We start from the raw sequence: 13,849 nt of genomic DNA on the forward strand, positions 1-13,849 counted from the left end.
TAAATTCCCCTTCTAGTAATAGTAATATGTCTCTTCTCATATTTCAGTTAGGAAGCATGTTGTTCTCAGTTACAGGCTATTCTATTTAACTTGAAAACTCTAGGGATTGAGTTTAGGCATGCAATTTGAAGTTGGTAAGATTGATGACACTCAGAAAGAATTAGAATCTTTGAACTACAGCTTTACCCATGTGATTTATATCACCACTTCAGATCAGCTAGGCATGGTGGCTCCTACCTAAAATTCTAGTACTTGAGAGGCTGAAGCAAGCGGATTACTGTGAATCTGAGACCAGTCTAGGCTACCCAGTGAGTTTCAGGTTAGCCTCAGTAATGGAGTGAGACTTTTTCTGGAAAACAAAACAAAATATAAAACACTGCTACCACCAAAAAACATTTCAAACCAAATAAAGTGTGATGAAATTCTGAAAATCAAGCAACAAACCATGCCACTTCATAATATAAATGAAGCTTACTTTCCTCATTTCTAAATGTCCATATCTCCTCTACTTCCTTTATCTCATTGAAACTTGGCATAGATCATGTGCATTTTTCTGTGTTTGGGTTTTGACTGATAGAGAGATTGGGGATTGAGGAGCTGACTGGACAGGCTATACTGAGATTGTGTTTGCTGCAGCTTATTTGCCTGTACCATGTGTCTTGTCTGCATTTATTGGTACCCAGTGGGTATTTTTTATTTTTCATTTTTTGAGACAGAGTTTCATGTAGCCCAGGGTGGCCTCAGACTCACTGTGTAGCCAAGGATGACTGGAATTGATTCTCCCATCTCCATCTCTGGAGGAGTGCTAGGATTGCAGGCATGGATTACCATGCCCGGTTTATGCAGTGCTGGGTATCAAGCCTACAGTTTGTTTCATGCTCGGTGAGCACTCTACTAATAGAGCAACATCCACAACCTGGTATTCAGTTCTGAAAGAAGTAGGCTTATCCCCTGAGTAGAATCACAAGATCTTCACTTAATGAGGTTGTTGTTTTGATCATGCAAACATTTAACTTCTGAGGTAGAATGAAAGCTCTTGCATAATAGATTCTTAGTTGAAGGCTTTCACTATGTATGGATACAATGAAAGTATTGTAAAATGAGGAGAGCTGACTCTGTCCATCAGAACAGGCATCATGGGAATTTGTGCCAAAGGGTGGATGGAACAGGTAAAGAGAGCTGATAGAGAACTGTTAACAACACATCCAATAGGATGAGAAAGGAGACACCTTTGTATTTGGACATACAGAAAAGTTGGTCTTGAGCAGCTGTCTGATGTGGAAATCCAAAACCCAGGTATGATTAGGAAAACAAAAGACAGAGACCGATAGATGTCATTAGTAGTCATTTTAAGGGTTCTTTGAAGTTGAAAGTCAGATAGGAAGTCTCTGGAGAGACCAAAGGGTGTCCAATAAACAGTCTTTTTGTATCTGCCTGTTTTCACTTTGAAGAGGAAATTTGTTTTGTACAGTCCTAATGTTATTAGTGTTTGGAATGTGTGTTCTTTGTTTATGTTAATGATGAACACCGCATGGAACACATGGAAATGCATTTAAAGTAGCTTTAAAAATGCAGAGTTGAAAGTGGTAAAAAGGGTTTGCTTTCTTTCTTTATTATATTTTTCATTTTGGGGAAGACATTGACTTGCTGCTTTATCCCAGATTGGCGTGGAACCACTATTCCCTACAGCTTTGCTTTTTATGTTAATACACATGTTTGTGGGGCTGGAGAGATGACTCAATGGTTAAGAACACTGGCTGCTCTTGCAGAGAACCCAGGTTCGAGTCCCAGCACCCCACATGGTGGCTAGCAACCATCAGTAACTCTAGTTCCAGGGGATCTGACATCCTCTTCTGACTTCCATGAGCATTGCACAACACAGGTGCACTTAAATACATGCAGGCAATACACTCAGACACATAAAATAAAAATAATAAAATATTTTTAAAAAGACACATATTTGTAATATATTACAAGGAAGGATTGGCAAGTTCATATGGGATTGGGCAAATTTAAGGGTTAAACTTAACCCTGTATCTTTGGGCTTTTCACAGGCTAGATACTGCTGCTATGATGCTTCTGGGCCTGGACAGGAAACTCCATGAATACATGTACTCAATTGTGACTTTTCTGTTGTTTACACATAATTCCCACCTTCTGAATTTTGGATGGCAGTGCTCTGCAGTTCATGATAGGTTTCATACACACAACAAACAAACAAGAAATCATGTAGAAATTGCCTCAGAGCTCCTAGAATCTAAAAGGGACCATTGCATTAGTCAGCTGCATGATGTTTAAATAAACCCTCAAATTGATATTTAAAGTGTATGTGTTTCTGAGGTTGTGTTTATATTATCTTCTACATGTCATACAACATGTGGTCCTTTATGACTGGTATCTGACAGACCATAGACCATCAGCTTTCAGCCATTGTCAGCATGTATTAGGCCTTCATTTCTTTTCTTGATTATCATTTAGGTAGGGTGTCCCATAGCCCAGGTTGTCCTTGAACTTGCTGTGTAGCCTTGGCTGGCTTTGTACTCCTCATCTTCCTGCCTTTACTGCCCAAGAGGTGGGATTGAAGATCTGTATCACCACCCTGGCATTAAAATCTTTCTTTCTACTTTATTTTTTAAAAGTCAAGGTCTCACTATGTAGCCCTGGAACTGCCTGCCTCTGTCCCAAAGTGCTGGAATTAAAGTTGTATGCCACCGTACCTGGTTTGTATATATTTTGGGGATACTATGTGTGAGGCTTCCATGAAATCTGGTATAGGCACAAATTTTTATGTGGACATAGGTTTTCTATTCTCTTGGGTATGTAACAGTTGGTTACAAAATTTTTAAAGTTATTTGTGTTTCCCTCATTCCCAGTGATGTTGCTTACTTTTCATGTGTGTATTTGCCATTTGTCTTTGTTCATTTAAAAATTGTATCTCAATATTGATTTGTCATGATTTTTTATATTATAAAATAAGTTGCTTGCCTGTTGTATGGGCTACAAAAATAATCTTCCATTCTTTAGGTTGCCTCTTCACTTTAAAAATATTTATTTTTGTTATTTTTATTTATGTGTATGTTTGTGTATCTGTGTGAGTGAATGCCAAAGGTGTACAGGTGCCCATGGAGGCCAGAAGAGGGCGTCAGATCCCTTGGAACTAGAGTAACAAGCTGTTGTTAGCTGCCTGATGTAGGTGCTGGGAATTGAACTTGGGTCCTCTAGAGGAGCAGCAAGTGCTCTTAACCACTGACCCACCTCTTCAGCCCCTTTAAAAATGTTTTTGATGGTGTCCTAAAGTTTTTTCAGCCCTAGCTGTGTAGTGTCAAATGTAAGAGACTATTTTGCCAGGTCTGAGGTCATGAAAATGTACTGCTTTAAAATGTTGCACTTTTAAAAAATATTTTATTTATTATTTTTATTTTATGTGTATGTGTGTATTGCCTGCATGTAGGTAAGTGCACCCGTGTCGTGCAATGCCCATGGAGGACAGAAGAGGCTGTCGGATCCCCTGGAACTGGAGTTACGGACAGTTGTTAGCTGCCATGTGGGTGCTGGGATTCGAACCTGGGTCTTCTGTAAGAATAGTCAGTGTTCTTAACCACTAAGCCATCTCTCCAGCCCCTTTATGTTGCACTTTTAAGTATTATATCCATTCTGATGTAATTTTTGCACATAGTGTGAAGTCTTCATGTATGTGTAGTTAGTAGGTTCTAGTGCCATTTGTGGAATAGAACATTCTTTCACCATTGACTTGTCTGAGTCCCTTTGTTACAAATCAGTTGACTGTAAATGAGGTACACATTTGTCCTTGCCAGAGAAAATAAGACAGAGTATCTCAGAGAGTAGTGAAGTCTTATTTTTCCAAATGTGTTCAAGTTAGGAACAACTTCCTGGGCTGATGCCAAGTAAAACTGCATCACTTGCATGAGCTTTTTAAATTCTTTACTCATGCAAGACTGTATAGCTCAGGCTGGCCTAAGACTTAAAGCAACCTTCCCGCATCAGCCTTCTGAGTCCTGAGATTGTTTGACTGCTGTGTAAGAATCTTTATTGGTACATAGTTCTTGAGTTTCACCTTCATTTAAATTGGAAACCCAGAAGAGTTCTGCTAATATCCAGTTTTCTCTGCTCACTTTGTTAGAAGGCACTGTAAACATGTTAGAATTGTTCTTAGCATTACAGAAATTCAGGTCTTGTTTTCAGAGTTTAGCTGGAGGCCATGGTTAATCTTTAAAGGAGTCATGTTTATTAGGCCAGGACAGTGCTTCACAGCTGATGTTCTGCTGATGCCAGCTATAAAATATTGTTTTGGTAAGCAGAAAAATAATTTTCTTTCATTCTACTCCCCTGTAATTCCTGAGGTCCACTGAATTTCTAAAAAAACTTTGACTCAATAAATTGAGGAATTGTAAGCTGTGTCTTCCTCAGGATCTGTTCACATGTGGAAAAGAGAATGTATGTAGTAACATCTAATGTCAGTTGAACTAGTTATGGGAGTTGATTGGAAGCTAGGTTCTTTTGACTTTCTTTCTTTCTTTTTTTCTTTTTTTTAAAAGATAAGGTCCCATGTAGTCTTGACTGGCCTTGAATGCGCTCTTTAGTCTAGGGTGGCCTGCAACTCCTAATCTTCCTGCCTCCGCCTCCCTGCTTTGACTATAAAAGTTAAGTCAAGAGATTAGCTACCTCTAATGTAATGCTGCTATTCAAATCTAACATTTTCATGTGACTAATGCTAGCTTACTCAAGTCTACTATATAAATACACACTGTGAATAGCAGGGTATGTATGTTAAGATGTGTTGTTTTTTGTGCAGTTTTCAGTGTGTCTTTGTCTTATATATGCCACCATAATATGTATTCACCAAAAACACTAATCTCACAGTTTCCCAGAGACTAGGCAGTGCAAATGCAGCAGTGAACAGATGGGACCCAGATCCTTAACTATGCATACTTCTCTATCAAGTCTCAAGAAGATAGACACTGAATAAACAATAAGCATGTCACAGGGGCATCTGTTGGTGTTGTTAGCTGGCCCTGGAAGACGGTGGAAGAAGAGTGCGAATGTAAAATCTCCTGTCTGCTTCCTGGCATCTTCCTGCTGAGCCATCCTTCTAGGGCTTTGTGCTCACTGGCCCCACATCTTCGCACTTCTTTTTTCCACCCTCAAGGAAGCTTCATTTTCTTCCAGATGTGTTTGTTAGTGTAGTTTATCTCTTGCCCTTAACTTCCTGATCCCATCATACACTTTCTTTTTCTCTCCTAACATTCCTTTTTAGTTTATAAACTTCAGACCTAGGAACTTTAAGTCATTTCCTCATAACTTCATTCTCTTGTTCTGGAATAACAGCATAAGCACCTGTTTACTAAAAAAGCGATAACTGGTTCTTCCCAAGTTTGTTCCTTCAGTGGAGCAGGAGTCATACATGAGGAAAGTAAATAGAGAAGGAAAAAAATTGCGAGTCATTTAACCTTTAAAATAATGACTATCATTATTTAAATTTCATGAGATTTGAAAAAATAAGCATTTTATTGTTTTGTTTTTCTGGCATTAAGATATGATGCAGTACAGAAAAGTTATTGTGCAATTTCTGAACATTGCCATTTGGAACTTTCAGGTTGTTATCCTTGTCCTGGGCCAAACATGAATCCTATTGCTCTTGGGAGCCGCTGGCTTGCCTATGCAGAGAACAAGGTAAGACATGGTCCAGGTTTGGGTCAGTTGTAATGGAGCAAGTGTGTAAGGACTTTTTATAGTAGACATGTGGACTTTTTTTTGGCAAAAACCAACAATGAATATTTAATTCAGTTTGGTTGTAATCATACAACCAAAACTTGACTCTCTTAAGAATTCATAGCTGGGCCTAGTGGTACATAATCTCAGCACTTAGGAGGCAGTAGCAGGATGTTCATCTCAAGATTGAGGCTAGCCTGGTCCATCAACATCGCATATTCCAGGCCAGTCATATATAGAGAGACCTTGTTTTAAAAAAACTTTTCTTTTTACTTTTGAGACCAAATCTCATGTTGCCCAGGCTAGCCTTGACTGCCTGATACTCCTGGCTCTGCCTCCCACGTTCTGGATTAGGGGTATGCACCACTATGTCTTAAGAATCCATAAGCTTTTGGGGGCTGGAGAGATGGCTCAGCAATTAAGAGCACTGACTGCTCTTGCAGAGGACCCCAGCTGGATTCCCAGCACCCACATGGTGGCTACGAACCGTCCTTAACTCCAGTTCCAGGAGAATCTGAAGCCCTCTTTTGACCTCCACGGCATTGCATGACACGGGTGCACTCAGATACATTCAGGCAATACACTAGTACACATAAAATAAAAATAATAAATAAAATATTAAAGAAAAAGAATCCATCAGCTTTTGATAGCTGTCCTTAAATCAAGATGTGGTAGAACCCCCATGTTCTAGGCTCACTTCTGTCTTGAGATCTCACCTAGTTAATACTTAATATTAAAGTACAGCATCAAGATTAATCACCACAGCAACAGTAATGAAGAGATGGCAATTTCTGTGAATAATGTAGAAAGCAGGCAATAAGAGTGACGTCTATCTTCATGGGGCAGAGAACCATTTAATTGACCTTATGTGGCCAATAACCAGATCCAAACTGTTTGAATAATTAAATCACACATGCTAATATCTTTGTTTCCATAATGAAATGTTTGTTTCAATAATTAAATCACACATGCTGATATCTTGTTGGACTTTAAAAAAAAAAAACCCTTATTTATCAAGTTTGTTTTCTATGTTTGCTATGGCCTTATTTATGCTTTTTTTTTTTTTTAAGTTTTTTTGAGATAGGATCTCCCTGTAGCCCCAGCTGTCCTGGAACTCACTATGTAGACCAGGCTGGCCTTGAACTCACAGAGATCTGCCTGCCTCTGCTTCCCGAGTGCTGGGATATGCTTTTATTTTTAAAAGTTTTATTAATGGGCAATCTTGGGAATACCATAAGTTTATATTTTATGAAAGGAGATAAAAATTTCTTTTTGTGCCGTTTAGCACTCTGCCTGTGAATATAGAAGAAAATCTAAAAACTATTGCAGGCTTTAAAGATTAGCATTTTTGTTTCATTTTTCTTGGTTACGTGGTTATTGTATCTTGAGAATATTATGAAATAATAAAAAATAGTTCTTGACAAAATCAGGATGTGGTAAGGAAAGTGAGCACTCAGTGAAGCCACAGAACTAGCAAATCATTGGCCTCTGGAATGCGCAGAATCAGGAAACTACTGACGAAAATCATTTTTCTAGATGAATTCCTTAATCCCTTTTCTAAAAGCCTGTCTGTAAAAATTAAGGCATTTTGCATGTTATTGAGTGCTCTATTTATACTCCTTCTTGTTTGGTCTCTTCATTTTTCCATATAGCTCATAAAATTGTTCTTTTCAAATTACTCTTTTCAAACAAGACAAGAGCCATACAATTGAGTGCGGTGATATAATGGTGCCTCCTAATGTTTATATCTATAAAGATTTCTCTTGAGTGCTGGAGACATCCCAGAAGAAAGCGTGTAACTCGTCCTTTGGCTCTTGCAGAAGTATTCTCACAAGTGGAAAACTGCCCATTTGGAATGGGAGGTGTAGTGAAATACTGTTTTTGAGGGGAATGAACTTCCTTCATAGATGCCTGGCCTGGGTATGTGACAGTGCTGAGCCTTTGCAGAAACACAGGTGAATAATGCTTTGTGTCATATACAGGGACAAAACAGTGTATTTATGTGCCATCATGCACAGAAAGATTTGTAAATGACAGTGTTTACATAAAAGTTAGTATTATCAGTTTCTTCTGATAATTATAGCTTTGAGGCCTTGTGTGACATTGCAAATTTAGATTAGATTTTGGAAGAGGATTCTCATTCAGCGAAAATGCTTTGTTAGGCATAAAATCTTAAATACAAAGTCATAAATCTTTTTTTGTGCAGATTATGTATAGGGGTGGTGTGTATGTTTGTATATATATGCATGTGTGTGCATATGGTATGGAGCTAGAGGTTGGTGTCAGGTGTCTTCTATTGCTTTCTGGTTTTTGAGACAGGGTCTCTCACTGTACCTTTTGCTCCCTGATTCAACAAGAGTATCTGGCAACAAGCTCTAGGGATCCTTCTGCCTCTGCTACCCTATCCAACTTTTATGTGGGTGCTAGGGAATCCAGATTCATGTCTTTGCATTTGTGCAATAATCACTTTACACCTGAGGCATCTCTCTAGGCCCCATGAATCTTGATTTTTTTTCACCCAAACTTTAAGAAATAGTTTTAACTTGAAATTTTTGTAGCAGTGATCATAGTAGAAACAGTAACTGGTGCATGTCGGCTCTGTGGTGCTGTCGGCTATGCTGGTGGTGGTGGTGGCAAACTTCAGTCTACCATTCATATGCCAGTTTTCTCAGTCTAGGACAAGTGATCAGATTTTGTTGCTGTGTTCCTTGAGACTCTTAAAATATGGACTAATCTGTTTTTCTTCCTTTATGTTATTGACATTTCTGAAGAATAGAACCTCCTCTGTCCTCAGTATTTTTTTTATTCTGCTATTGTTTTGTGTTTGTGTTTTTGCTCTCAGATGCTGTCTTAACTGTGTTACTTAGGCTGCTCTCAAACCATCTTCCTCTTCAGCCTCAAGAGTACTGGGACCACAGGCATGCACCACCTTCCCTAACTTCAGGTGTTTTCCTCCTAATATAATGATTTTTTAAATTTTGCGTTGTCTTGTAAAGTTAATGTCACCTAAAAAGGAGAGGCATGTGTCCTGTGACTTCAGATGTATTGTTGTGAAGTCCCAGATAGTTCTGGTCCAAAGTATATGACGGAAATATAACCAGGATAACATACTTCCCCCCTATATATATATTCAAAATAATCATGATTAAAAATTTATTTTTTACTCAATATGTAAATTAGACTATACCTTGACAAGGTTATTGTATTTAATTATTTTAGTGTTCACATTGTCCCACAGTTGAGCAGTGGAAACATTTCAGGGTAGTTACTGTGGCCTTATGACACACGCTCCCCATTTAACAAACCAAACCAAACCAAAACAAAACAAAACAAAACAAAAATATCTTTTAGTGTTTTGCATCAAAGTATGTCCAATTCATCTGTCCTTTCCCAGCCTTAGCTTTAGATCCATCTGCTACATTCCTTTTTCTAGTCTGTCTGTCTGTCTGTCTGTCTGTCTGTCGGTCGCTGGCTCTGTCTTTTTGGATTTGTGTGGTATACGTACATATGTGTGTATGTGTGCCCACAAACATCTGCTTGAGGAGGCCAGAGGACGATGTTGTATGTCCTGCTTTATCACTCTCTAGCTTATTCTTTGGGAGAGCGTCCCTCACTGAACCTGGAGCTAGGCTGGCAGCCAACATGCTCCAGTGCTGCTGCTGTCTCACCCTCACACTGTTGGCTCCCATGTGCATGTGAGGCCATACCCAGCTCTTTACATGGACCCTAGGCATCTAAACTAAGGTTTTCAGGCTTGCAAGCAAGCTCTCTTACCCACCGAGCCTTCTGCCCAACCCATTCTGGTTCTTTTTAGTGTGCACTGTAATTAGAAAGTCAGCTTTGTCCTGTTGGTGTGATCCTTGTTACTGACCTGTATTTTTTTTCTAGAACTTTTCAGTAGATCACCTAATGCATACATGCATAGAAAATTGGAAAACATAACACATGCACATATCTGTATACTGATATATATATGTATGTGTTTATGTGATGTAGAAATCAGACATTCACACTGCTACTTTCACCATGTTCTGTCCCTTTTCCTCATGTTCTTTATCCCTTCTTGATCCCTTCATATTCATTTGGCCTTTCCTTTGCAGAATAGACTCTGATGTCGGTGCATTTATTCATCTGTTCGTTCCTAGAGTACAAAAAATAGTTGTAGAATTACTCACCCATACCACTTCAATAGGCAAACTGGATTTAGAATTTTTTTCTTGATATCTACTGTCATTGCTGTCTTAAACCTGCAAGTGTTCGTTAAACATTCATCTTCATAGATTATTTATAAAATTTTTACTTCTTACATTTATTTATTTATTTATTATTATTATTATTTATTTGTGTTTATGTTTGCCCATGGGTACATGAACGGTGCCATGGCATGTGTGTGGAGACCAGAGGACAACTTAGTCCTTCTACCGTGTGGGTTCCAAACATTTAACTCAGGTTCTGGGGCTTGGTGGCAAGTGCCTTTATCTGCTGAGCCATCTCTCCTTCATAAGTTACTTTCATTTGTTTGTCATTCATCCTTTCCTTCACTTTGATTATACTTCCACTGGATGTGTGTTTTTTGCATATTTCTTTATACATTAATATTTTATTTATGTATTATTGTGTTTAATATATGTAGTGATTTATATTTCCCTTTCATATTGTTTTTTGGATAATCATTTTGCTTAAGATTATTTCCTGGAAATTGGTCCATTTGATAAAATTTTGGACTAGTGAGAATGCCAGTTCATATGTAATTTTGTTGAGCCAAGATGGAAGTGTAATTTTTGTATGTTTTGTTTTGGTCCATATTTTCATGTATGAATCCTGACTCAGTGTAGTCAGATTGAAGAGCTAAAAGTATTGGTTATTTTTGTTTATTTTTATTTATTTTTTGTCTTTTTGAAACAGGGTCTCCCTGTTGCCCCAGTTGGCCTGGAACTCACTATGTAGACCAGGCTGGCCTTGAACTCACAGAGATCCACCTGTCTCTGCCTCCCAAGTGCTGGGACTTATAGGTGTGCGCCACCACGCCTGGCTAAGTACTGGTTATTTTTATATAATTGCCATAGAATTTTTTTAGTCTGATTTTAATATAAAAAGCTTTATTTTTACATAACTTATTTTTTCTTTGACAATTTCAAACATGCATATAATGTATTCTGGTTGAGCTAGTGAGATGGCTCATTGACCAAAGGGCACCTTGGTGTCCTTGAATATTTTGACAGTCTGTAGCAGGGACTAGATTGTGGCCTTTCTACAATACTGCCTTTCTTTGCTTGTACAGCAGGAGGCAGCAGAGGGATAGTTTTCATAATTATTTGAATGTGGATTTGTGGTTCAGTGAATGAGAGATTCTTTTTATTAGCTAGAGAATCACTTTCCAGTTCCACATTTTACCCTATGACAAACTGATGAACCACCTTGAAATAGCATGGCATCACGTACCATGCTTTTAAGGTGTATCAGTCTGTAATTTTAATATTATTTTGAGGGACTTAAGAAAAATAGTGATGAAGAAAACGTGAGTTAGGAATAAAAGGATTTCATGTTAATCTTCATCATCAAACCTGGTTTTAGCTTAGAGAGGCCTTTTTTAGATGAAGATTTTGGGGGCAGGGGGCGCTGCTTCTGTCACAGTGTCATGCTGTTCTGATTCTCTACTGTTGTCATTTTCTTTAGGAATGTAGCATATAAATTGTAGTAATCATTTTGGGCGGGGGGCTGTAAGTGTAGGTAAAGAATTTGATTCTAAGGTATTGCCTAGCATGTGAGAATCAGAGTTGGGATTCAAAGCAATGACTCATACTGAGGATTGCCGTTTGCTTTGTTCTTGGTAGGCACAAATGAAAGAATGTCTTTCCATTCTGAGCCATAAATGCAGTGGTTCTCTGACGCGGACAGCTAATGTATGTGTGGTAGTTGATTTATGCACACTCTTTCCACTTTTCCACTGACACAATTGGAAATGCAAATATGCTAAAATGTTTTGTCTGCTTTTTTGTTTCCTTTTTTAATCTTTGTAGAGGAATTAAGAGGAGAAAACATCCAATTTGCTAGCATGTCAAATATTTAATGTTAGGAAGTTATGTGTAAGTCCTTTGATTATGTTTTTTAAATTTATTTGTGGAAAGGCTGCCAGACCCTCAATCCTCCCATTTCAGAGTTTATGAATTCTTAAAGCCTATTCATTGTGTAATTAAAACCATAGTTGAGCATGAAACTGCCTGAGTGGCACCAGAAGATTATAAAAAAGGTTAAACGTGTCTCAGCAGGGCTTTTAGCTGTTTTGTCTGAAATACACTCATGCAAACATTCCCACTCACCGTCATTGTTATGCATGGTAAATAAGCACTATCTAATAGCATGCAGAGTTAAACAGTTTAATAGAAAATGACTCTGGTGTTCTGCTCTCTCTTACCCCAGTTGATTCGATGTCATCAGTCCCGTGGTGGAGCCTGTGGAGACAACATTCAGTCTTACACCGCCACAGTCATTAGTGCTGCTAAAGTGAGTAGCTCAGCACTCTCTGGGAGTTGGGATTATGGGGAGTAATTACCGGGTTTGTCCTCTGAGTTGTGTTGAGACAGTCCATTCCATTTTCATTCACAAATGTAGACTCCATGTAAGAAGTAAGTCATACGAAAATTAGTGATTTGGAATTTAATCTTTCAAGGCTAATACTTCTTTATTGTAAAGACTGAATGGTTTGTACTTACCCCGTTTAAAACCTGAATGTATTTTAACTTGATTAAAGTCTGGTAACTAATTAATACCATATTTGAAAAAAGCTGTACATGTTTTAAATGGTGATTTCTGGATTCCTTTTCTGCTGGTTTCTTCTTTCTACCTACACTGACATGCCCGTGTACATCCTTGTGCATCTTTAAATGTTTCTGAGTCGTCTTGACATCAGAAATTGCCCGTGAAAACTTGAGTCAGTCTCCTGCATATTCAAAGATTCTTTCATATCTAGGGGCTGGCCCCTTGATGTTTGTCAAGTGAGTTCTTTTCTGTGTGTTTATGAGGGTTAATTTTGATGAGCTTGGTAAACTTTTTGCTGATTATAAGGTAGTCTCATAACCACCATTCTTTTGAATTGTGAAGTGTACAACAAAACAATTCTAATAATAGGGATGACAGAGTGAATCTGAATGACAGCATGTAATAGAAAGCACAGCTCTTCAGAGGAGAGCAACAGCCACAGGGAGGGAATCAAAGGTCATGCTGCTTCATGTTAAATACAAAAATACTTCAAGACTGATCACAAATGCTTGCATGACATGGGTTAGAATGTGTCCCTTGTCTTGATGAGAGGAGCAGTATGCACTTTTTACTCAAAAGGGGAATAATGAATGTCTTTACACTTAGAGAACTGTATATTTCAGAAATGTTTGCTCCATTTCTTACATAAAAATGTAGATGGCTAATTTAACAAAGACTGAGATAGTTATTAGGCAGTCTTCAGTGTCATCAAGTTAGTTTATCTGAGCTAGTTAGCAATGAGGTCCCTTTCTTGCTTGTTGGGCTCTTAGACTTACCTGACTCATACATGTGGGTCAGGACAGCTCATCATTTTCAATAGTTTTCAGTAACTGATGGGAGGCTGGCTTTGGCTTTTGTTTGTTGTTAGGTGTTTGTGTCCTTACATAAAAGGACATTTTGACAGTGTTTAGCTGTGGATATACTGAAAGGAGGCTGGAGTATGGCTTGAAAATAATGTTTGAACCCCTTCTACTCCCACACCTCCATATTGGGACTGTAAGGTGTTCATTCTTACCTTCCTCATTTAGACTGTCCATTTAACAAGCCTTGTGGCCTACAAATGGAATCCCAACACTTGAGAGGTTGAGGCAGGAAGATCACTCCAAGGTGAGGCTAGTCTAGGGCATGTAATATGATTAAGGCCTGCCTGGGCTACAGAGTAAGACTTTGTCTTGGTGCCTCCCTGTGTCCCATAAAAGAAATTGTTTTGGAAAACAACATTTTCATCTGACTAATTTTTTAAAAATTATTTATTTAATAACCATATAATTAGAAGAAGCATTTCATTACAACAGCATTGACATATTCAATAACAATTTCCAGAGCTAAGATGCATCTCTTTCAAAATTGGCTGTAAATT

The 13,849-nt window shown here is 38.2% G+C and overlaps 1 protein-coding gene across 11 annotated transcripts in view; it reads left to right on the forward strand.

Annotated features, from left to right (window-relative positions):
• Nucleotides 1-13,849, forward strand: part of Bcas3 (BCAS3 microtubule associated cell migration factor) — a 602,200-nt gene that overhangs the window by 145,705 nt on the left and 442,646 nt on the right. For all 11 annotated transcript variants that reach the window (XM_029568114.1, XM_008842646.2, XM_029568116.1 and 8 more), the window contains exons 10-11: nucleotides 5,615-5,691; nucleotides 12,151-12,234. In XM_029568114.1, the coding sequence (XP_029423974.1) occupies nucleotides 5,615-5,691; nucleotides 12,151-12,234 (161 nt within the window). The remainder of the gene's footprint in view (nucleotides 1-5,614; nucleotides 5,692-12,150; nucleotides 12,235-13,849) is intronic.

This window comes from Nannospalax galili, unplaced genomic scaffold, assembly GCF_000622305.1.
Source record: "Nannospalax galili isolate Female #2095 unplaced genomic scaffold, S.galili_v1.0 scaffold879, whole genome shotgun sequence".
NCBI classification, from domain to species: domain Eukaryota; kingdom Metazoa; phylum Chordata; class Mammalia; order Rodentia; family Spalacidae; genus Nannospalax; species Nannospalax galili.